The following is a 25,687-nucleotide window of genomic DNA, read 5'->3' as shown; positions in this document are numbered from 1 at the left end:
GTATATTTGTGCTCTACAATTCCAGCCACCCCTCCCCACGTCTCTAATGTCTTATATAACACTGGTTTACCCTTTGTGCCTCAGTCAGGTATTTAAGTATTTATAATGCGCCTTCAACACGCAGGCGAGGGTGGGTCTCTCCTCTGCCGTATTCCTCCTCTGCCATCTTCTTAATGCCGTTGAGTCCTTTTTTCCTTCCCGTCGCCTCCCCCAACCTCCATCCTACCACCCCCTTGCCCCCCCCCCCCCCCGTTCCTCCTCCTACTGTTTTCTCTCTTTCTCTGTCTCTGCACTGTGACGGTGTGGGCAAACATAGGGTGCCCAGATGTCTCCACGCAGTGTGCTGGCACACAAACACAAAGCCCTGAGCAGGGTGCCACGCCACAGATGCTGAGTCCCCGAGCCGTGGAAACCTCGCTGAAGGAAGACTGGAACAGCCACTGCAAATGCTTCAGCCAGGGAATACATGCACGGAGCTACATACTTATATAAAATGAATATAGAGCATATGTGCCATATACTTATTTAATGTGCTACACATATGACGTCCATGTATACTGTATGTGGTCACGTGAGAACACACGCCTCCCCTCATGCACGTGGCATCTTTTCAGCACTTAGTCCAGTCAGGTGCAGGGAATGCGTTTTATAGTTGCTTTGGAGAGGCTTGAACATGTAAACAGAAGCAGGGTGATCCCTTTTAAACCCATAAGGTGTATCCTATAATGTTCAAAAGCATAGCTTGTGTTCGGTTTGTTGTTGATAGGATGAGGTAGTCAAGTACACTGGCAATGCAGGAATGGGGAATGTGGAATGGCATTGGGAAATGTGGAATGGCATTGGGAAATGTTTAAAATGAACCATATGTAAGGGAAATGTCTCAATAATGCATGTTTATTCAAATGAAAGATTAATGATCTGCGGCCTTGAGGCTGGTGATGTGATAATGCTCAACCAGCACTTTGGCTTTGCATGGTTCCCAACCTCCTGACCCTCTGTTAATATTCACCCCTTTGCTACCCTTGTCCCAGCCACTTCACTGTTTCTCGTCCACTCAAACACAACCTCCAGTGGTAAAATTCTTAGGGCAAGACAAGCTGTTTCTTAATTTCCCAGAGGCCTTTGGGAGGCGGTGAGGGACTCGTAGCCTGTCCTAAATCCTCAGTGTCAGGAGACCACTGGGTTACACACTCATCCCAAGATTTCATTCGGAGCCATTTGCTCTGAAGGACAACAACAACAACAACATTCACAAGGTTGGAGAAGATGCTGGTTCTGGAAAGGGTGTGCATTTTGTTGCATGTCTGCTGTCCACTATCATCTGTGTAATGTGTCACACTGCTTTCTCATCCATACGTGAGAATGGTGTCATAGGTCCATCTCCTCCTGCCCTGGGTAGAATGTGTGTTACGTGTATGTGTGTGTGTGTGTGTGTGTGTGTGTGTGTTTGTGTGTGTGTGTTTGTTTGTGTCAACCTCAGGAATGCTGAGTCAAAGTCTCCCACTAAAGAGTTAAGGACCACGTGGTGAGTCCTCTGCATTAATATTTAAATCTTGTGGGCATCTATATGTCATCTCCTCTTACAGTCAATGGCTAAGCTATGAGAGAGAAGCTGAAGCTGAAGCTGCTGCTGATAGCAGCGAAAGAGAAACAATGAGAGAGGACTGAGTGAGGTGCTCTCTCTCTCTCTCTCTCCCTCTCTCCCTCTCTCCTACTCTCGCTCTGTCTTTCTCTTTTATCACCGTACAAAGGTGTGGCTTGTCAGCAAAGACTGAAATATTTATTTAAGCACTTGCTTTTGTTCCCTGTGTCAGCATCTGAAAAGCAATGTTTTCAACCTCAGGAACAAGCCTGCATCCCACTGCTTGTTTATGAGGTTACCCCACGAAGGGCTTAAAATGGAAAATTCCTCAAGTAAAAAAAGCATTAAAATGGTGATGCTCAGACGATGGACTCCCCTGCATCTGAAATGCATGGTACATTCCAGTGTTGAATACAAGTTCACATTATCCAACACGGTGTCAATGTATTCATCCTGACTATTGGGATTTTATTTTATTTTTACCATCAGTTCATTTCTTTATTTACTCACTTATTCCTGTATGCCAGCCTTACAGCATGGTACTAGCTGCCTTTCAAATCATCTAAAATTGGCCCAGTGTTGTCATGAAGTGAGGTTCTTGTCTGTTCTGCTGGTGCAGGTAATTAAAGCTGAGCTAAATCAGTGGCTCCTCTCTCTACTGTTTATATGTGTGACTCCAGGGCCCGTTTGAAGCATGATGATCACACCCACTGCTGCTGGCATGGAGTGTTCTGGAAAAACAAAGCACTCCTGATGATATTCATGTTGTTGGGTTTACTCACGCGCCTTCAGGAACTCAAAGATCTGACCCACGGTACCACTTGCAAATGACTGTCCCATTAAAGGGCTCAATTAAGAGCCTTGGTGCTGCTGTGCAAATTCCATTTATCATCTGATTAGCTTCCACAGCATTCTCGCGGTGTGTCGCAGAAGTACTTATATACGTATCTCAGTATCATGTCCTCTGTGACGTGTCAGCCGGCCACCCCAATGGCATCTTCATTTTACAGGAGTGGCTTGTATGTATTCTACACGACTTCTCTCCTACATGAGGAGAGGACTTGTGACGGATGTGCCGGGCCCTCTATTAATCTCCTGCGAAGGTGTGAATAGAGGAATAAGAGAGTGAAGGAGTGAAGGCCATTCTCACACAAAAACTGATTAAATCGTCTATTATTTCTATCCTCTGTGATAGAAGAGATGGGTTGTTTTTTTCACTCATTAATTCTCTCAGCTCACCCTGTGCTTATCATGGTATGAATTCTGCATCAATTTGCAGCTGCATTTCATTTCACTCATTAGCAAGGACATGCTTCAACACGTCACATGACAACCTTGGCTAGTGTTGTCAGTAGCAGTACCACTTGGTTTATCTTGAACCCCCAGGATGCAAAGCTTTAAACCCTCCCCCGCCCCAACCCCCCCCCCATCCCCACTGATACCTAAGACGGGGACCATCATGTCTCCCACAAATGAATGCAGGGGGGCTCAGGGGGACTTTTAAAAACTTTCACACCACTAACTGAAATATTGATTCATGAGCTTATTGATCGTGATGTCAACCACTGTGTTACTTCATCATACACACAATTATCCTTAGGCATGGGTGGTAGTTTTGAACCCAATGATTTTTGAAGCAATACTGGTATGCTTCGGCAAATCACATTAGAGTGCAAATTCCCTTCCTCCCCCGTTGAAGAAGATGGTCTCCATCAGAAGATATTTCCAGACCACCGCTCCCCATTAGTTTGTGGATACCATTGTGTGTTTGTGTGTGGAGGGGCTTCGAACAATACAAACCCCTTTCTAGGGGGGCAGAGGTCAACCATGGGGTCACAAAGATCAGGCCGGAGGTTTCTTTTCTTTGCTGAGGAATCTCTCCTCAAAACAAGTGAGGAGAGTAGTATCCCCCCAACATGACAAAGCAGTACATTTTATCTTCATCTTTAGCCTTGTTTAATGTTTTGTGCAAGACTGCCGTACTTTATTCTTGTACTGATAGAGTTGTTGTGATGCTTAGGCGAGGCATCTTCTATGCAGCTGTTTAATATTCTGTGCAATGTTTATTTTCTTTGCTCCCAAGTCCCTTTGTTAAATAATGCAGCATGAGGGAACATCTTTAATTTTCGAGCTGAATGGATTTGCGCAAACTATCTGGTGCGCATTTCCTTTGGAGTGTATCGGGGACAGTGTCACTGTGTTTGGGAACAAAGCGAGTCTATTTATAATCGAAAACCTTGATAGCAAGTGTGAATTACCTTTTGCTGAAAGGAAGGTTACACTGTGGTGTGAATATGTGTCAGGTTAAAAGTTAACTCTTGCCAAATTAATACTTTCGAAGATACCATCTAGCCAACAACAGATCCCCCTTCAACATTTACATACACACACACACACACACACACACACACACACACACACACACACACACACACACACACACACACACACACACACACAGTGTCCATTATTTCACTCTGCAGCATTTCAATAATTAATTGTGACTCCTCAAAATACACCCTACTAACCACCATACAGTGTAAATAAGGCTCCTGGAATACAATGGCTGTATGTAGATTATTATAAAATGATTATTATCAGGTGCACTGCTTTCATTTCTTTTCGCAAAATGAGTAGTGTTATTAAGACCCACCATGGGATCACCACCTCTAATGTAAATACTAAATAGTGTAAAAAAATAAAGACTTCTTCATTCAACAGTGATTGTAGTTGATCGATGTCTGTAGACATCCCTGCACTTTTAGATCATTCAGAGACAAAATTATTTTCTTCTAAAAAATAAATATTTCTTTTGCTCTGTCCAGCATAGCTGCTTCTTGGAAAATGCTGCAACGCTCCAACCCCCAATGGAATGTCATGTGAACAAAGCCTTCGGCCAAGCGACACCTGAGAAAATTACTTGATCAATTGTATGTGATCATTCCATTAGTAAGTGCCCTTTTCAGGGACCAGATCTTGGGAAACAACATGACTTCTCTGCTGGTCAAACTACAAGTGAGTAGTTTGAGTGAAATGGTTGAGAGTAAATGGAAGGAAGTGAGATAATTTGTCACATGTGTCCACCACATCCACAAACTCCCCTTGAAATATTTAAGCACCAGTTGAAACTTCTTCTGTTGCCTAATGAGGACTCTTGACATGACTACATTTACCTATTTGAGGACGTAAAGCCCTGATTTAGCCCTGATACTGATTATGGGTATACCACCTTCTGGGACTTTGGGCATCTTGAGTGGGCCACCACTGAACCTCATCCCACATGCTCTCACACCGGAAATGCACTGATCTCTGTTTTCACTGGAGCCACAGTCAAAATATTCCTTTATTTTTCACCATACTTTAATGGACATTGAATATTGCTGGAATTTTTAACATCAGATAAATGGACTGTTTTGTTTTATTGCAGATTATAGGAGGCTCACAGCTTTAAAAATAAACATTAAAGCAGAGCATGTGAATTAAGGCTAAATTAAATAGAACAGCATAGACATACAGCACATAATGAGGAATAACAGCAGAACTGATAAACACTTATCAGGCAATGCAATGGTATTCATTTGTGGATGGTGTACATTTGTCTCAAGAGAGAAACACACTGAAAATAAATGGAGATGATGAAGACAGGGACTGTAGCCTACTGCTGAAAGAGAGACATGATTGAATTGGCTCATCAGAGTACATCCATTTCAGAAAACATTCATGGAATTGGTAACATGACACAATAGCGAATCCAAGCATACAGGCATAGTAGCAACAAACTGTAGTGTGCCCAGTAAAATGTGAGGTGATAAGCCAGTGTTATTTTTTCATGGGTCACTTTCAAAGAAAGTACACCAGTTATTTCATTGTGAGCTGCTTTTTCAGAGGTGAAAGTAAGTGGTAGCAGTGGTGGTGGAGGATTTCAATTTCCTTGTCTTTATATGATGTCAACCATGATATTGGTCTCAGTCCAAGGCTATCAGTCCACCTATCCTGGTCGCATTGATGACACTCAAATGCTTAAAATAAAAAATAAGAACACACAAAAAAAACATAGTTTTCCAATGAAGTTGCCATCCAGAAGTAGACCCATTCCCCCAAATATTTCGGCTCCTCCCATTGTACAGCGTTGTCCTGGTGACTGGCGGGTTACGTGATGACGCTAGATGTATATGAGCGCACGCGGCGGGATCTCTATCCCTTTTACCGCCATCAGATCTGAGTCCTTTTCTCTCTCAGCCTGCCTCACTGCGCACCATATCACAGTCGAACCGTCAGCTAAAGGTAAGAGATCACTTGGGAAGCTTCTTGGACGACTTCTATCAAGAGCTTTGAGCGCTGACATTTCGTTTTATACTGCCAACTGTCATCGAAGATTTGTTGAAAGAATCGTTGGCGCAGAGAATGGATAGCTAGCCCGCCATAGTGTTAAATCAGACAGCAGCCATTGAGACGGGAGCACCTCCATGATGTGTTACATGATGATGAAAATGGCTGTAATACACTGTCCCAGTTGGGAACATTTTCAAGAAACAACGACGCTAAACAAAATGTCCATGGGATTTCATAGCTGATGTGGTGAAGGTTGGCTTGGATATTTACGTCAACGCAAACTTGACCTTATTTCTTGAGTAGTCTAATGGGAGGGGAACTATGGGAGGGAGGGAGATGTGGCGGGCGCAAGTTTTTAGTTAGCGATAGCTTGTATCTGAGCACATTGAGACTTAACACTGGAGTAATCACAAATACTTGGAATGTCAGTTATCCACGAATTTTAAATCAGCCCAGTGGATAAAAATCATAGCTTGTTATGTTTCTCGTTACGACAGTATTTTTTCAGACGTTGATCGTCTGGATTTGTGTGTCGTTGTCGATTGCCAAGTTGCTAGGCAGAGATGTTTCTTCAGTGGTAGCTTGGGCTGATTTCATTTAGCTACTTGGTTGGCTAACGTTAGCTAGCTAGCAAGCAAGCAAGCTTCTCCATCGAATGCGTAGACCTCCGCCAATTTCAAGTAGCTACGCTCGCATATCGCTTCCAAGCGAGGATATTCAAACTGGGTGTTCTCAAAGTTTATTAGGTATCGTTAGATTCTCTGTGTTGCCCGAACGCATTATTTGTTGGAAGTGGGTGCTAGTTAGGAGACAAAGTGCGCGTCATGTTGGAAACGAGGATTAGACTGGCCTCTACCTACAGTGGGTAACTTGGTCTTGGCTAGCTAGAGTGGCACTCTCTTAACGATCAACATTAGCTAGCTACGCACACTTGTCAGTCGTAGTTGTGCCTGCATGGCCTTTGTCATGCTAGCCGACTAGCAAATGCCAGCTAGCTAGCCAGCCAGCCAACTTGTCGGGTTAGCTGGCTAGTCAATAAGAGCAACACGTGGTGATGAGCCTGAGTAGGAAGATACGTCGACTTTTTATAACTAGCTCTCCACTCTGATTGGGGTAACAATTGCTTATGTAAATGTTTGCATGGTTGGTTGACGCCCGCCAGTGTGTCGGTTCATTTTTATTCTCGGATGCCCGAAGTTGCGAGTCAGTCCTAAATTACTTCTCAATGGGATTTCCACAGTTGAAACCTAATAATGGCGTGGAATGTCACTGGTATGAACCGAAGCATCTCGGTAATCTTAGTCATGCATCTGTTAGTGTCTCATGTGTGTGTGAATGGGGCCTTGCTTTGAAACTGGACACGCTTGTCCCTGGACCCCATGGTCTTCATTTATGTAGACATGTAACGTTAAATGTGCCATTTAACTTATTTGGTGGTTTGGCTTAAATGTGTGGTATAATTTAGATAAAATGACGTCCAAAAAAAATTCGGTCATGGATTTCCCATGAACACCTGCTTCAATGTGGTACTTGCAAGTCGTGTGCAGTGTTTAAATTTGGGTTTGACCGTTCTCTCCCCACAAGTTTGCAAACCACAGTAGCTTCTATGCATTGGTTGTGTATGTGTAAGCACAGTCACTGGGGAGGCCAGGGGATTTCTGTGTTTTATCCAATTGTTTGATAATCTCCGTCAGACTGAGCTTTTGGGTCCTTTGTTTGGTTTGGTTTTGTTGAAGTGTGCAGGTGAGATGACCAGCCCAGGAGGCTGTGTTCTCTGAGGCCTATACCAGCTGGTCAAGTAGGGAGTTGAAAACGGCCTATTGTGGGAGTTGTTGGAGGATTTCCAGCACTGTGCTGTGTTCTTGTTGTGTTCCAGATAACTGTCTATTTGCCCTCCTTGGCCAGATGTTGCTGAGTTTGACATGTAAAGAACTCAACATGCAAGTTAGAGAGCAAAGTGAAAACACATTTTTCTTCCCTACCTTGCCCTGGAATCCATCACATGGATTCCCATGTTTGACCTCCATCAAACAAACCCTCACATGCCAAAGCATTGTTTCTCCTTGGCATTCAGAACACCAGGTCATGCAGTGACCTTTGTCAGAACAGGAGGGCAGGTGGTAAAGATTATTGTTTTATTAACTTATTTAATTTACATACATCAGTACAGGTGGCATTTCACCAATATACATTTACTCTATAACCGATTTACATTTCTGCTAAAACTTGAAGGAAAACGAATAGCTTCTGCAATTGAATAATTTTTGCGCACTTGCTCTAACCACACATTTTTGTCGCAGTGGTTACCCAGTTTGATTTCTGTGAGTCCTGGGTTACGCTCCCTGCATGTACTGTTGTCATAGTTGGTCTTTGAATGAACAAGATGGGTCAGGGGAACAGCCACAAGCGATATTTTGGACACGAGGGCCGCCCGAGCAGTCAGGGGGGTCAATGTTCTAGCATGTGGCCGGCGCCCCCAGCTGCTTCTGTGCAGCGGCGTGAGCGACAGTCTTCCTGTTGGTCCCTCCACACCTCCATCCCTCCATTCATCGCATGCCAAACTTGCATCGTCATGCTCCCAGTCAGAGTCTCTCCCCCCAGTCTCTGGCACGTGAAGCCTGCCGCAGCCACGCGGAGCTCCGGGATGACCAGAGTGACTCACTCAGGCTGAAGTGTTCCCTCAGCCATGTAATCCTGACCGCCTGTCTCGTGGGCGCATCGCTGTGGTGAACAGTGTTGGGAAGCCAAATAAATGAAAATTGGCATGTGTGTTGGTGTTTGTACGGTAATAGACTGATGCCTGGTGCAAGGAGGTGGTAGGCAGCAGATGCGAGGGCTGCGCACCGCTCGATTGGCCTGATCTGATTGGACGTGATGGTGGGCAGCTGTCCGGTGGGGCCAGATGTGTCTGCGGGATGAGCTGGGGTGGGTGAGACGAGTGAGTGGGAAGGATCGGTTGATGCCTTTAGTGACTGGAGGGGACCCTTGGTGCTGTGGGATGCTCCAGCTTTTGGTTGACTCCTGCTCAACGACAGCCCCCCACACACACACACACTGCTGTGAGGTTATCAGATATTGTGTGCCTGGCAGGCGCTACAGCTGCGGCAGTAGTGGTGATCGCAGAGGCTTGGCTTGAGTTTAAAGCACATCTTTGCTCTCAGGGATCTTGATAGGAAAGTTGGATTGGTGCACGTAATTGTATAACTAACCAGGGCTGTACTGTAATCATCATAAAATGGCGGTCTGATCATTTCTAAAAACTTGAATTTAGCGGAGGATGGTTGCAGTGCAACAATGTTTTTTGGGGAGCACTGCTCTGAAGGATACTGTGACTGATGCTCGAGCTCCAACATTGGTTGTTTGCACTTCTGTGTCTGCCCCCCATCCCCCTCCATAAAGTGGAGAGATGCCCCCGGTCGGATTAGAGTTTGGAGCCGTTTTGCTGTAAGCAACCAGGCAAAATGAGATTTTAAGCGGTTCAGTCGCAAGGCCTGGCTGAGAAGGCTCTTAATGGGTATTTGTAACCCGAACAGCAGCACACTAAGTGTGTGTGTGCACTCGCGCATGCGTGTGTGCGTGTGTGATGCGTTGTATAAATAAAGATCATATGTAGGTCAACAGTTTTTGGGAGATGATGCAACATAACCAGTCAAACAATTACACACCCACCCCACCGCCTTTTCTGGCGCTCTGCAGTCTTATTAGCAAAGTGCAGGCTGGGCTTGAAGATAAGCGTAAGAAATATGAACGGTTAATGTGTTTGTGAGCCCCATGCCTTTTTATCCTGTTCAAAATTAAAATTTTTGTTCTTTGTTTCCTGCCCTCTTCTATCCCTTTCTCTGCCAGAAATAAAGCAACCAATCAAGCAACAACATGGCAGACATTGACAAGTAAGTGCATCTTGTTTTGGAAACCTCCTCAACACACACACACACACACACACACACACACACTGAGCTGTTGATGACTTAACTTTTCTGACACCTCGTCTGAGCTGCAGAAGCAGCATGTGATTAGAAATATCTGTCTGAGGCTCACACACACTTACACACACCAGCTTACCTTACACACACACACACACACACACACACACACACACACTTTCTGGGATCATTACTCGGCAGCAGTGCTGAACAGGGTCCAGCCTCCACCCCTCTAGGCCAGTGATCTGATCCTGAACGGTTGACTGGATCCTGTGCTGCCACAGCACGGGCCTGTTCTCAATTCTCCTGTTAGCCTCGCTGGCCTCGAGCTGCTAAGAGTCCAGCATTGGGACTTGGCTGTGCACTGCATCAGATTCTACTCTGCTTGTAGTCTCTAACCTGTGTGCCTGGGTTGAGGATTTAGGCCAAGTTTTTTCTTCAGACTAACCACACCCTATTAAAAAAACAAAAAAAAACACCTTTTTATATTTAATGTAATTCTATTAAACTAACCAGTGTATTGGCCGCACCCATGTGTTCAATGCAGTTTATTTAGTGTCACGTCAACGGGTCACGAAACACTAAATGCCATGTAGTTGTGGTGCGAGTGTTGGTAACCATTTAACAATTGGAGGAATTGACATTTAAAGCGGAAATACTACATCCCCCCCTTCCCACACATACACACTCGCAGTAGAAAACCTTTTATTTAATGTTAGGGTGTTGAGTGGGAATGGACGCTAAATGTTTTAAGTCATAGCGTTAATCAGTCCCCTTGCAACCTAGTAAGTTGTCATAAATGATGGTGCAACCATTGAATGAACATGGTTGGGAAGGGGGGGGGACTTCAACCCCTGCAGTCACTAACTTACATTGATATCAGAGTAAGCTCTTGCTCCATTGAGGTCCCATTGTTTCTCTTAGGATTGTTTAATGTCTATTTGACATGCATAAGACTGCCTTTTATTAGTGAGCTGGTTATAAGAAATTGAACTTTTGCTTCAGGTTATGTAGCAAATTATATTTCCTGGTTGTCTAGTTGGTATGCTAGCTAGTAAAGGGAACTTTTTTTTTTATATTTAACCTTAAATGGTTGAAATGGCAGAGTTTAATTAGCAGGAAATGATGGGCAGTTATGTAGCCATATAACATTAGTCTCCTCAATTTGACTTAAAAATGATAATTATAATAAGGAAAAGGTAGAAACCTCAAAGAGAAAAAAAGGCATTCCCATGTATAGGCTGCATCGGAGTATTAACAGCAGGGCTGCAGGAAGTTTTACTAAATCAGTGTATAAACAGTGGTTAATAGTTGGGAAATGATGGTAAATTTCCCAGGGGAGAAATATTGATGTTATCCTACACCCCCCCCCCCCCCCGCCCCCGCCCCGCCCTAACCTCAGTCACTTAAGTGCATTTTGACACCCACTTGGCTAGTCCACCTGTGCCCATGGCTCTATTTGAGCAGTATGACTTAAACGTTTATGAGCTGTCAGGTCTTGCTAACTTGGCAGGTGTCAAAAGCTCATCATCATCTTCGTGCCATGGATAAACACGGAAAGGGTGTTAGTTGTCAACAGGCCTGGGGTAACTGATCCTGCTCTTAGCCATAACCGAGCTGCAGTGTGTGTGTGTGTGTGTGGGTGGTTCCTGGCCTCGGTGGACATTTCCTTTTGCCCATCCAGCACAGGATATCACAGCTCTTGTTTCCCTGAGTGTACTGAATTTGGATGCCATCTCATTCTTCCTCTTACACACACCCCCCCAGCTGTTCATCTTGGGCTCTGCGCTACCCATGTGCAGCTCTTGACCAGCTCTGATTGATGACTTGGGTTGGGTGAAGAGGTGTACTTGCCAGACACACTCGTGCCTGCCCCCCCCCCCCCCCCCAAGTTCCTGGAGCAAGAGTACTGTCTCTAAGTCGTTTGTTCACACACCCACCAGCAGCTTTGCCATGGCACAAACCCACCTGCGCTGTCACTAGAACTTGGCATGACTACTGCCCTTTGAGGTTGACGCGAACCGCTCCCCTTCAGAGCTACGATTTAGTCTTCCTTTCAGTGCGGGTTTTGTGCAACTGTAGTGTTTTATGATGTTAAGGTGTCTGCAGAACAGAAAATGGAGTATGGATTGTCAAATGTGGTTTTCATCTTGAGGTTACAACTACCAAAAGATTGCTCTGTAGTCGTTTGATTTGTGTGTAATATGCTTATGTATGTGCTTGTTTTCTGTCTTTCTGCAGCAAAGACACAGCTGAAATGGACCCTGCAGATATGGAGGACGTAGAAGAAGTGGAGGAGGAGGAGACTGGAGAGGACAACAAAGGTACACACTACTGAGGGCCACACGTGAGGGCCACATGCTTATGCATGTTCTAAAGCAACTTCATTAAACTGCTCTCCACACCCAGCCAAAATCTAGTCAAGTAAAATAAATAAACAAACAAATACGAATAAGTCCTGTAAAGTAACTAAGTAAACAAATAATACCTGCATGGCTGGCGTGAGTTCGTGGCATCATTTCCTTTTAAAACTTTTACCTTTTTAATAAGCTGTGTTGTCCACTCTTGCCGATGTTCTTTAAATGGCCGTCGCCCTGCTGCTCCTCAGTTAACCATTGATCTGACGGTTGGCCTGTGGGTGCCAGATTTGAATATGACCTTTTAATCAGGAGGAAATGTTGACCGCTGGGAAACGTGGTTGGTGGTGGTTTGGTGATAACTGTATGGTACCGTACGACTTGCAACGCATCGGTCCCCATGTTTTAAACCAAGACTATTTCTCGTCCATAGTATTGTTTCGTTGGACACATAGAAATGTAATAATATAGAGCGTCACCGAACGACACTCTTGATCTGTATGTTCACCTATGCTGAAAGACAAACTAGTCAAATCCATGGGCTTGAGGATTTAGAAGCTCTGATTTTTCCCAGTGGCACCTGTGCTTTTTGTAGCCAGATATAGCTGAGTCTTTAACCCATGTGCATTTATCTGCTAGCAACGCAGACAACTGATCAAAGTCTTCTACATAGCACTGCAACACACCCTGTCTTAATTACACATCCACTTGGAGGTGTGTTTGAGAGTGAGCGAGAGCAAGTATGAGCGCTTGCTCTAGCCTAATTTGGGCACCCACTTCTTGAGATCTCGAGATGAAATGCTAGACTTGGAGTCAGAATGATATTCCTTTTTCAATCTCACATGACTGAAAAGGGTTCAAAGAGGACGGTCCCTGAATCTGCGTTATTAAAACCAGTATTATAAACTCCTTAGAACACAATTAAAACCAGTATTATGAACCCTTAGAACACAATGGGCCTCATTCTTGAACGCAGTTAAGAACAAGTTAGGAAGATATTTCTTCTGAACTCCACTTACGAGGATTTCGGGACAAATTTGGCATTCATGAACGTTTTCTCATATGGGATTCGTTCTGAACTTAGATCAGAATTTGAGAACGCTAAATAGCAGTCGTATATCGCCCATATTTTTCTTAAGGGCTGAGTTTGTGAGATCATTGCTGATTTGCGTTCACATCAACTCTAGAAATCCTCAGATTTAAATGATTATAATAATAATAATAAATACGAGAATATTTGTATCATTAACATTTACGTTTCACATTTATAGTCATGATTGTTTGTCATATAACCACTACACGAACACTGCGAATCTAAGTGAATAAAAATATAAGCACTAAACTCAATCGCGTGGATATAGCCATAGTGGAATAGAATGGACACATCTACATTCTGCAACAGTTGTGTGAGTTTTCTGTTAAAGGTGGCATGGTTTGTTTTGAGGGCCCAGCAGGGCGTGCCCGCTCTCTCTGCCGGCCTGCTGGGCGGATGCTGAGAGCTGACCTCTGTGTCCTAGTTGCTAGACTTCCTTTGCTGGTCCATCATCTGCTTGTGTTGCTTGAAGTGTAATCGTGACTGGAAATGTAACGTGTGTGTGTGTGTGTGTGTGTGTGCGCGCGCCCCCGCAGCTCGTCAGCTCACTGTGCAGATGATGCAGAACCCACAGATCCTGGCGGCGCTGCAGGAGCGACTGGACGGACTGGTGGGCTCACCGTCTGGTTACATGGAGAGGTGAGGGAGCAAAACAAACACACTCGCACACATACAGAGCTACACCCACAGGCAGCCGTGTGTCTCCCGGTCATTTTCTGTGAGTCTTATTCCCACAAGTCGTGATTCCTTTTCAGTGAAAGAAATGGAAGGTTTGAATCATGTTTTTGAGTCAGTGGATCAGTTGATGGCATGCTCTCCCTTTCTGATGACTGATCACAATCTCAGTAATGAGAATTATGCCTTAAGATTTGATCTTTCTGCTTTTATGTGGAAGTGATCCATATCAAAAAAGAAATTGGGGTTACATTCCTCCTGAAATGTGAACTTTATCAGGATTTTTTTTTTTATTTTTTTTTTTCTCTCCCGATCTCTGATTCATTTTTTCGTGCATAGATGTGCCGTGCGTTATAGCCACATGTCTGAAAGAAGTAGATACGACCACATTTAGCCTTAGGACTAATGCGCCTGGAAAGGCATGTAATCTTGGGTTGGCTAATTAAAACGGGAGTGTGTAAATCTACCGTCTTTTACGTCCTCCACTGTACAGCCTCCTCAGTGCAGTGTACAAACGATAGTGCATCACTATTGTGTGTTCACTATTGATCATCTGGCCTTGTTTGTCTTGTAAAACAATAGAAGTGTTTCTAAAAGAACAGATCTTGACAGTTGCTAGTCTCCTTCCTCCCCACACTCCTGCTGCCCAGGTGTGGTTTCACACGAGCCTCATTGCGCGTCTGTTTTTGAACGTGCTCTTTTAGGCAGTTACTTAGGCGTTTAACCATGGCATCTGTTCCGCCCCAAAAAAAGCTCATCTATCTTCAGTCACAGAAGAAATGCATGATATGAGAATGGGCATGAGAACTGCGACGTCTTCAAGACTATTCGCTCATCTGATCTTCATCATTTTTCTCTTTGCACAGTTAGTGTAGGGGTAAATCCCCATAAAAGTGTTCTTGGCAGCGGGTCCTCGTTGCAGGCTTTTAAGCGCAGGCATCATGCTGGCCGTTTTAAGAGTTATGTAGTCCTTTCCTGCTCTGCAGTTATGGTTCAGAGTAGATGTATGCTTTCGGGCACTAAATCGGACAGCTTTGTTGGGTCCTTTTATATTTTGCCCACACTCAGCTTTTAACATATTCCAACATCATCGAAACCGGACACCCAGAAGGCTGGCAAGGATCTGTCAGATTGTGAGGGGGATAGTCAGTGATACTTGCATCAATACCTAAAATGACTTTGTTACTGTTACATATTCTTGCATTAAAGGGTCTGCATGTAGGCATATGCCTATTTTGCTGCCAAGTGTTGGTGACCAGAATGTGATGACATAAATTTGTGGGCATTTTGCTATTGCCAGATTTGAACATGCATTTCTTCAAATGACTTTCCAACCAAACAAAAACATGTAAACTTGAGCTGGTTGCTTTACATCGTGTGATCTGGTAGAGCAAGGTGCTAACACCAAGGTCATAGGTTTGATGCCCAGAGAAAATGCAGTCCTGTATAGATAGTACTCTCCATTCCCTCAGTGTGTGTGTGTGTGTGTGTGTGTGTGTGTGTGTGTGTGTGTGTGTGTGTGTGTGTGTGTGTGTGTGTGTGTGTGTGTGTGTGTGTGTGTGTGTGTGTGTGTGTAGTTGCTTTCAAGATGTCTGCCAACATGAAGCGCTTTGCTTGACATGTATTCATGTTAACGATGTGAGTTAACTTCTTCCCTGTGTTCCCATCAGCTTACCGAAGATTGTGAAGAGGCGTGTGAACGCCCTGAAGAACTTACAGGTGAAGTGCGCCCACATCGAGGCCAAGTTCTACGAGGAGGTGCACGAGCTGGAGAGAAAGTATGCTGCCCTCTACCAGCCTCTCTTTGACAAGGTGAGCAGCACATTAACCTGGTGTTCAGCACATTAACATGGTGTTCAGCAGGGGATAGTGCACTCTTGTGTGCAGTGCTGGGCCTTATTGTTCAAGGAAGAACAAATGCAGTACTTTTTATTTTATAAGGCTTAGGGTACAAACACATGCCAGCGATGCAAAACGCTTCCATCGCTTTGAGTGGGCGTGGCGTAGCGTGTGGAAATGGCATAACCGACTGGACTAGTAAGCAGGCTAGCCAGCTAGTAGGCTATCTAGTCACTTGTCTTTTATATAAAAACTGTCATTTTGTTTTTAAAGTAAGCCCGGGATTTAATATCTAACATACCAGGAACAACAACCCCTTACAAAACCATCCAAACCTTTCTTTTTAGCAAACTTAAACGACCGAACGATGCCATAGTCCTGCAAATTTCAACATCAAACAATCTGATAGGCCGCTGATGGCGAAATTTGCTCCTCATTTGCATAGGATTAAACTTTCCCCAACTTCTTTCGCTTGCTTCGCCCAAGTCTCTTGTTTACGTCACAATGGCTTGCCTCCCAACAGCAATGAATGGGATTTAGAATTTTACTTCCGTCGCTTCGCTGGCATGTGTTCATACCGTTTTTTTAGATGGCATATAGCAAGGAGATGTAGAGCAGGGTGTTGTAAAACAATATACAAACCCTGTTGCCGGCTAAGTTGAAACTGGTGCAAAATGTCAAAAAAGCCTCCAGATTCCTTTTTTAGTCAGAAGCTGATAACATGGTGCATATGCTTCTATTTTGGGGGATTTCTTCAGTTCTGTTTGTCTAGTCTAGAGCTTTTCTCCAAGTTTGATGGCCAAAGGAGCTGTCCTTGCCCTTAGCAGGGGAAAGAGGAAATATTCACCCAGACTAGGAGTTTTAAGCCTTGGGTCTTTGTGGCCCTCACCTGATTTGGACCGGATAATTCTTTGAAAACTCAAGTCAACTTTTGGCCGACTCGTATACAGGAACGTCTAGAGCCTGTTGTAGTCTGTTCTCTCAGTTAATAGCTGGAGCTGTTTATATTTGAACTGGCCAGGCTGGATCCCTCTGAGTTACTGAGTCACTTGGAGAGTTGGCAAGGCCAGGACAGTGGGAGGAAAGGCAGAAGGGATGTGGCCAAACTGCTGTCGTAGGGAAACAATGCCCCTCTCTGGCTCCGGTGCTGCCGGGACGGTGCCTTTTTTTTGTTTGGTTGAGTTTTTTTGGTGTCTCCTTTTGCTGCTGGAGAAACCTGAGCTTATACTCAGGCCAGGCACCTGCCAACGATGGAAGGAAAGGAACAGTAGGCACACGAGACCTTCACGGGTGCTCGTGGCACAACAGACCAGTTTGCTGGCTTGTATGTTTGGCTATAAATGTTTGCAGTGAGCACAACTGATAGTGACAAGTAAACATCCCTGTGTTATTATTGTGCAAATCCTCTTTAGATAACCTTTTGAAAACATTAGACAACCATTTCGAAAACATTTTGGATTTCTGTACCTACATGTCAACTCTTCACAGGTTTGCCAGGCGGATATATTTGTTTACCAAAAATCGGTGATATTTTATGTATTGCATGCTATTTGTTTCAGGGTGGTGTGTTCTTGCGTTATATTATTGAACACACTCTACGGTAAATGAAGAACATGGACCGGATGCTTGTTTCCTATGATGTCTCGCACAATATCCTGTTGATTTTGCAGTCCTCTGCAGAATATTTACCTTGGGTCTTTTGCATGGTCATGTTAATGAGAAACGCTGTGTGTCTGTGTCTGTGTCTACAGCGTAGTGAGATCATCAAGGCAGCGTATGAGCCCACAGATGAGGAGTGTGAGTGGAAGGCGGATGACGAGGAAGAGCTGAGCGTAAGTAAGCAGGTACAGGTGACTCCATACCTGCATGCTCTCTTCTCACAATACATTTACCTCTAGCCCTTTCTCTGTTTTGAGCATCATCTTTGTGTACTATTCCCTGACTCTACCACTTTATGGGGGGGGGAACAAATTGCCTGGCCCATTTCTATTCTGTCTTCTGTTACAAGGCTGAATTTGATCTCAATTCAATTTTCAATTCAAATGGCTTTATTGGCATGACTGCATACAACGCAATGTTGTCAAAGCATGTTTACACAAAATGTACAATCGCAATTAACATTAATAAATAAAAACAAACAATAATTTCTCACTAGTGGCTAATTAATCTCTCTCTCTCTCTCTCTCTCTCTCTCTCTCTCTCTCTCTCTCTCTCTCTCTCTCTCTCTCTCTCTCTCTCTCTCTGTCTGTCAGGATGAGATGAAGGACAAGGCTAAAGTGGAGGAGGAGAAGAAGGATGAAGAGAAGGAGGACCCCAAAGGCATCCCTGAGTTCTGGTTGACCGTTTTCAAGAACGTGGACCTGCTTAGCGACATGCTGCAGGTGCAGGTCATTCTCTCGCATACACACACACACACACACACACACACACGGTGTTCGATGCGCAAACCATGCTTGAACATTAGCGCAGCATCAGACAATGGCAAACTGATTTAAGTAGGTCATTCACAGCAGAGAGACTTCCTTGTTTTCTTGTAAGGGATACACATGCTACACTGCTGCCACCTACTGGTGGAGTAGGGAGTCGTCATCTCCAACTGAGGTTTCTCAGGAGTTGTTTTGCTATGCAATCAAAGCTGCTGTTTGCTACGAATTTATATATATTCATATTAATAGAAGTTCTGCCAGTCATTGAAATCGAGTAAATGTTAAACTCCTTTTTTTTTTTTTTTTTTCCCTCTCCCTCAGGAACATGACGAGCCTATTCTTAAGCACTTACAGGACATTAAAGTGAAATTTTCAGATGCTGGTCAGCCAATGGTAAGCGCTCTTTAAAAGAACACAAGTTAAAATGGGAATAAAAAGCACTTCTTAAAAACATTTCCAAGTTGACACTGCAGTGCTAAGCTATCCGTCTGTTTCTCTTCCCTTTTGTGTGGTTCCCATGCAGAGCTTCACATTAGAATTCTTCTTCGAGCCCAACGACTTTTTCACCAACACACTGCTGACAAAAACCTACGTAATGCGCTCTGAACCCGATGAGACTGACCCCTTCTCCTTTGACGGCCCAGAGATCATGCGCTGCACAGGGTAAGACACTACTCCTCATGTGGCCACGGGGGGAGAAGCTGAACTGGTAGCCTAAGGCTTCAGCTGTATCGCAGTATTACACATGTTATATGATCCTCATCCAGTTGCATTTTGCTGACTTAAAAACAGACAGAAAAATATCAACGGCTAGCTAGATGCACAAATTACGGTCGTTTACTTGTCATTACCAAGATCATATGAAAGATGCACATTGAATTAGGGCTCCAAACAACTAATCAACTATAAAATTGGTTGCCAAGTAATTTAATACTCGATTTGTTGGTTACATCATTACACACATTGCTCATTAGACATAGAACAAGGTTCTTTCCAGGTACAGGCTGGAGTAGCTAGACTTGGCAACAAGTGACAACCTACAAATCAAAAAATGATGTGGGGGGGTAGCATAATCATGATCAACAACATCTAAATCTAAGAGCGTTTCACCCAATCCTGACCTATGCTAAGAGGACTGTCCACTGCAATGATGCAGAGTTGACTAGCGTGAGCGTGATTGGTATTTTAAAAAAGGAAGCGTCTCGGTTCTGCAGAAGGAGACTTGGCTATCTTTAGTTCTAAACCAAATTAAGTATGATTAGCGACACAATTAGCCGCGACTGCTTACATGACATTCTTTGAGATGTGAATTTCAACCGAAATGATGAGATTCAACTTTAGTGGCTGTTTCCATATCAAGAGCTTAGCATCTTTTACTTGGCATAGCAGAGATCCTATGGAAGATGTGTAGTAAAGCATGATTAGCCTCTTGAGCCCTACACACACACCTACCCCTGCGCTCTGCTCTGCTTTACCCTGCCTCATGTGTCCTGTGGGTTTTTTTTTTTTTTTGTCAGGTGTCCGATTGACTGGACGAAGGGCAAGAACGTCACGCTGAAGACCATCAAGAAGAAGCAGAAGCACAAGGGACGCGGAACAGTCCGGACCGTCACCAAGACTGTCCCCAACGACTCCTTCTTCAACTTCTTCTCTCCCCCAGAAGGTAACAGACCTACTGAGGTGTGCGTGTCTGACTTTTTTTTTGTGGCTTGGCAATTTGATCTAACCTTCTCCTCTTCCTTTTCTTTCCCATTTTATCTCCCTCTAGTCCCAGAAAGTGGTGAAATGGTAAGTGACTGACTGAAACCAGATTTTCATCAAATTTATTTACTATTTAATTCTATTGTAAAACGGCTAAATGAGTAGCCAAGTAGTCGTTAAAAACAGATGATTGCAAGAATAGTGATATAAGCCTAACTTTGTATTAAAAATGGTGTTCTAAACACCTATTAAAGTTATTGCCGTACCTTACCAGTTTTTCTTAATTAGTTGTGATGTTCATGGTACAGTACGCAATCCATTACAATTGCTCTTCGTATCCCCATAGCTGTCTGTTCTGTGCGGGCGCTATATAGAAACCTCCAGTGTTGGTACAGTCCTGGCTCTGTAAACAGGAAACATAGTGGCTCGGGCCAAGCCATACACTATTCCGGTCAACACCTTGCTTCAGGAGCACGGAAGGAGGGAGGGGTGTAATTTGATTGGCTGTTCAGCCCAAATATTAACAATTTTTCGGCATAATCGTGGGCTGTACCTTTAAGTGGCTACACTGGATGTTGTGAACGTTGAAAGCTGACAGGCCTCTGATTGTTTGTGTCAGGACGAGGACTCTGAGGCAGTGCTGGCTGCGGACTTCGAGATTGGTCACTTCATCCGCGAGCGCATCGTTCCCCGGGCCGTGCTCTACTTCACAGGAGAGGCCATCGAGGATGACGACGATGATGTAAGCACTCCTCTGCGAGCTTGCGGCCTCTTGTTTGTCCACCATGGATGTGCCTTTTGTAATTTGGTTTCTGTGTTTCTCTTTCTTCGCAGTATGATGAGGAAGGGGAGGAAGCTGATGATGAGGTATGTCTTTGATTTTTGTTTCGTGATCCGTGCCACCATTACACCTGATGTGCTCACAATCTTGACCTTAAACTTGTTCATTCTTTCTGACTTACTGTAATGGTAAAACCACTTGTCAGCAGTTTCTTGCTTTGTTTACCAGTCATTTATTTCTACTCACACTTGGGTCACGTGTTGGAAACCACTGTTTACAGCTGCCAGCCTGAAAAACTACCGTTATTTTATTACTATCATAGGAATTGGCATTATTTGTGAAATGGGATTAAATGCAAGTGGCATGCCTGTAGGTTGGTCTTCTGCGTCTTATCTGTGTATCCATTTTGAATGTTCTTAGGAGGGCGAGGAAGAGGCAGATGAAGAGAACGATCCAGAATATGATCCCAAGGTGGGTGCTGTAGCATGACTGGGCTGGTCAGCAGGTCAGGGCCTTGGACAGATTTCAACATACAGAACACACCTCTGGACTCGTGTCCATTATCAAACTCTAAATAGTCCGTGCACTCTTGTGCGTACTGTAACCATTTGGCTTTTCAGTGTGAAATACAGTTTCTATGCTTTTTTTTTTTATTATGGTATCATAGATGAAGAGCATTATTTGGAGTCGATAGTAAACGTATTCAACCATGTTAATTTTGTAATCAATGAGGGTATTTACATTATGGAGGAATATATGTGGGGAGGATTTTCTTTTTGTTTCCTGTTTTCTTTTATTATTATTTTTAATTTAGTTAAAAGGAATGCTTTTGATTGCATGCCACCATGAGTGTTTGCTTTTAGCATCTTTGCTCTCCTCCTAAAACGGCATGTCATGCAGCCAGTACATATGAGGAAGAAAAGTAATCATTTGATGCAGTCTAGTGAACTTTGGAGAAATTAATTTCAGTTCCACACCAGAACTGAAGCAGATTCTTTTTAAATGTGTGGCATGCATTCTCAACCAACTTAAGCCTGTCTGATGAGCTTTTTACTCTGCCAAATGCTTTTTTTTTTTTTTTTTTTAAATCATAATATATTCATTTTTTTAATTCATTAATGTTTTTCCATATCCAATCACTTGGGCACTTTTGTCAGCTCCTTTCTAAATGTTTCCTTACTAGGTGTAAATGATGTCTATAGAAATAACCCTATCTATCCTGGTAGGTACAGTTTGTGACTTGTTGGCTTAATGCACCCCCCAACATCATCCCCTCCCTCACCCTCCGTCTCCTTTTCCGTCCTCTACATGCACCCTCGTTCCTTCCCTGTTCCTCTCCTCCCTCGTTGTTACTCATTCCATCCCCCTCTTTTGCACTTACAACTAACATAAACTAACATAGTGGGTTGACTTATTTGGTTTTGAGTTTTCTTTTATTTTTAAGATTTTAGTTTTTTTCCCCTCCCTCCTCTTAATTGAAGTTAGTTTGCATCAGTGCCTTTATTCTGTATGTTGAAGATTGCCCAAAGCCTCTCTATTTGACCCTAGTTACCTGTTCTTGGACATTTGTTTCTATGCCAACCTGCATTTTTAAGTTATGAATATGTACTCTTGGTTGGTCGGGGAAAAGAACCTGATTGTGGTGGTTTATGCTTTTTTGTGTGCGTGTGTTTTTTTGTGTGCGTGTGTTTTTAATACACTCAGTGAACAGACAGTCTGTCATTTTTGTGTCCCCCAAATCTCATTTGTGCCGTTTTGTCTTATGATGCTAGGGTGCCATTTTGAGCCCCCCTCCCCACAGTATCGATGCTTCACTTCCTGTTTCCTCCATGCCTGGCTCCTCCCCTCCCTCCCCTCTCAAGTCTTCCCTTTAGGTTAGAAAGGGCTCGGTTCTGAGTTCCATTGGTAATCAAGTCAGGACTTAAGCAAGCCTGTTACCTTTTGAACCCTTAGCCAGACGTATGTTAGTTCCTTGTTTTTATTCTGGTGAAATCCAAGCCATAGTAAATTGCCAGTCAGTTCAGTTGTGATGGGGCATGTGTAGGTAAACTTTGTTAGACAAAGATTAGGATGGGGGACAAATGAATGGGTAAGGCAGGTGAGAGGAAACACACCGCCCGCCCCCCCCCCCCCCGGTTAGGTTATTAGTAACAGGACTTTTGACAAGGCCACACAAATTAGGTAACTGCTGACTACTTGCTATTGTTAACTTTTGAAGCAGGTTTCTTGTTTAGCGTAGCTTGTGTAAAGCTGCTTCAGGCTGGCGTCCTTTGGCGTTGAACCCAAGTGAGCAGCAGATTTTCCATTCATTAAGTGATCTAGTGCCTATTAACTGTCAAAGATGCGCAAAGAAGGGTAAAGAAAGCTTGCGTGTTCATGTCATGCATCTCACACTTAGACCTTTCCTGTCAGGTGACTGGTTTCTGGGGCCGCTGATGAGACATGAGTTATTTGATTTAAAACTGGATGCAAAATCGGCAGACCTTCTCAAATGCATTATGGCCCACGGGCTGAAATTAACACAATAGTTTTGCAACTGTTGAAGAGAACTTTATTTCTCAGTAATCGGTCACCTTTGGCAAGTTGCCGAAACAGTGTTGTGAGACTGTTGGGCAACTGATTGTTGTGATATTTATTTTTTTGTTTTAACCCCCCCCCCCCCCGCCAATTTGTGTGGTTTTTATTTTATCACTGCTTGTCGGTTTTCTGTTTTGAATCATTGTAGCCTCTAAATCTCATCGTGTGTGTGTGTGTGTGTGTGTGTCTCTTGCAGAAGGACGCCAATCCACCCGCGGAGTGCAAGCAACAGTGATGCCTGTGCCCTTTCCCCATCCGACGGCCTTGAGGATCAACTGCACTGTAACAGCTTCTGAAACAAAACATAGTTAATTACCGCCTTATAATGTTTTGTATTTTTCTTGGTAGAAATGATTTCACTAAACCAACAACAAAAAAAAAACTGGGGATTCAGAATTTTTGTTACAATGAAGAAGACCGAAAAAACTCGATAATGTGAGCCGTGGCTCTACATGCATAGTATTTTATTAGTTTTTTTTTTGTTTGTTTTTTTTTTGTTCTCTTTATTATATATATTTCTTTTCCTCTGTACAAATAGTTAGGATGCAGAAAATCCCTGAGAGGAAAAAAAGCATGAACTTCACTGCTTAAAAGAGAGGGAAAAAAAAAAAAACTAGTTTGGGTTCTTGTGAAGTCTTTTGTCGTATCGCTCTTGGACAACAGCTGTGGAACAAATGCCTGTGTTGGGAAATGGGGTGGGTGGGTGGGGGGCGGGGTGAGGAAAAAACAGGTGCACAAAAACCCTTGTTTATGCGTTCCAACTCTTAACCAATTCCGCGCCCCACTGATACATAACCAAAGCTGTGGATGCCCTGGCTGCATGAAATGAACGGTGCGTGCGTGTGTGTATGTGTGTGTCCTCTGTTTTTGATGTTTTTAAACACCCAATGAAAATGGATGTGAAGTGTATCCTACATTCTGGAACTAGGCCTTTGCGTTCCGTGTAGATCAGGAAAAAGAGAGGGGCCCAAATAACTTGCAGCCAGTTGAAGTTAAGCCAAGCAATCTCAACATTCCGATATCTAGCAGCAGTTCAGAACATTCGGATTTGCAGACGTATCTCTGCTAATATAGTTTTAAGAACAGCCTGAGCAGTTTTACAGTTCTTGGATACCTAATTATGAAATCTTTTTCTCTACCTGATTTACCTGGGTTATGCTGGAATTTTAACAGCGGCGAGGGTCGGGGATCAAACACATGGCTTGTGGATTAGCATCATCCTAACATTCCAGCTGATTAGGTTTCATCTGTCTGATACAAGCAAGGAAAGGGTTGTTGGAGTAGAGTTAGTGAGCCAGTGCCTGCGCTGTGCCTTCCCTGATCAAAGCTCTTTGACCCACTGTTACATATCCATTCTTTTCTATAATGGTTTGTTCTAGCATTGAACATGTAGGCAGTGGTGTCCTTCCCCTAAAAAGCACTTTTGTCCAGTGAAAGTATTCCTAAACCCCTCCCCCCTTCACCAATCGGAGAATTGAGTGCTTAGAGTAGTTTACCAACAAAGCACTGTAGTGGCAGCCCAGCTTCTTTTTCGGAATCTAGAATCCTTTTTGGAATCTCATTCATTGCGTATGGAAGCTTCTCCACTCATATTTGATAATCCTTGCCCTTTTTGTTTTCGGGAGGAATCGGTTTGAATCTTGTTCTCGTGGGTTGTTGATAACAGCCAGGGGGGTGTGTGTGTGTGTGTGTGTGTGTGCACACCTGCGTGTGAGCATGATGTGTGTTTGGCCCTGAGTGAGACCCAGTCAGTAGTTGGGGTACAGATTCCTGTCTGTCCCTTGCCACTGAGAACAAGGCCCATCACTGTGAAGGGGAAGTGTGTGTGTGTGTGTGTTTGAGTGGGGGATGTGTAGAGTGAGAGGATGGTCTCCACGTCATTGGTGACTGCTTGGGGATTGACGTTTTCTTGTAGCTCTACCAAGCAGGATTTCCCTCAACCAGACGAGCAATACTGTTAAAGGGGAACAAAATGTAAAAAATGACACAGGTTGTTTGGGTCCTGTCAGTTAAGCATTGTATGTGTGAGCAAAAGAGTTGTGTGTGTGCGTGTGTGAGGCACAGGTGTCCAGCCTCTGCATTGCTCCCTGGTACAGTACAGATAAGCCGAGGGATGAATAATGTCGAAGAATGAGTACCTGTTGGGGGTCTAAATTGGGATTGTGTTTGGATCCCCTAAAGCAGCTGTTGTCAAAGCAAAACGCCATGCTACAAAATACTAATGTACTCAATAAAACTGTACGTGTATGTATATTCATGAAATAAATTGGTTAAACGTGATTTGTGTGTGAGTGTGGTCTATCTATGGGCTTCTGAATTGGGTTTGGGCCTACATGGTGTCCCGGAAGTGGATGCAGACTTGGAAGAGGCTAGTTCTGGAATTCTGTAACATAATGCAGAC

General features: G+C 43.8%; 1 protein-coding gene and 1 non-coding gene across 5 annotated transcripts; both read left to right on the top strand.

Moving 5' to 3' along the window:
• Positions 1–5,753: 5,753 nt before the first annotated feature.
• Positions 5,754–25,566, top strand: nap1l1 (nucleosome assembly protein 1-like 1). 4 transcript variants are annotated; one of them, XM_031582521.2, is made up of 16 exons: positions 5,754–5,866; positions 9,761–9,804; positions 12,079–12,161; positions 13,824–13,926; positions 15,633–15,774; positions 17,553–17,645; positions 18,054–18,182; positions 18,549–18,620; positions 18,751–18,890; positions 19,745–19,890; positions 19,996–20,015; positions 20,548–20,670; positions 20,763–20,795; positions 21,130–21,180; positions 21,893–21,931; positions 23,483–25,566. In XM_031582521.2, exons 2-15 carry the CDS (start codon positions 9,788–9,790, stop codon positions 21,896–21,898), a joined length of 1,158 nt encoding a protein of 385 aa, XP_031438381.1. In that variant the 5' UTR covers positions 5,754–5,866; positions 9,761–9,787; the 3' UTR covers positions 21,899–21,931; positions 23,483–25,566. The 4 variants fall into 4 exon arrangements, with proteins under 4 accessions (XP_031438381.1, XP_012670920.1, XP_012670918.1 ...); XM_012815466.3 differs by lacking the exon at positions 21,893–21,931 and having other exon boundaries at positions 17,553–17,633; XM_012815464.3 differs by lacking the exon at positions 21,893–21,931.
• LOC116224263 lies at positions 9,870–9,950 on the top strand. The gene has a single exon (XR_004165534.1). It is a non-coding gene; the product is annotated as a small nucleolar RNA SNORD60 (small nucleolar RNA).
• Positions 25,567–25,687: the final 121 nt, after the last annotated feature.

This window comes from Clupea harengus, chromosome 16 (assembly GCF_900700415.2).
Source record: "Clupea harengus chromosome 16, Ch_v2.0.2, whole genome shotgun sequence".
NCBI lineage: Eukaryota > Metazoa > Chordata > Actinopteri > Clupeiformes > Clupeidae > Clupea > Clupea harengus.
Note: the sequence above shows the minus strand (reverse complement) of the source record. Positions and strands in the feature narration are given on the sequence as shown.

Bases quoted from the DNA above. Each gene is read 5' to 3' on its own strand.
- nap1l1 (XM_012815464.3), top strand. The intron at 18,891-19,744 runs GTAAGACACTAC...TTTTTTTGTCAG, and splicing joins GAGATCATGCGCTGCACAGG to GTGTCCGATTGACTGGACGA. The intron at 20,796-21,129 runs GTATGTCTTTGA...GAATGTTCTTAG, and splicing joins GGGAGGAAGCTGATGATGAG to GAGGGCGAGGAAGAGGCAGA.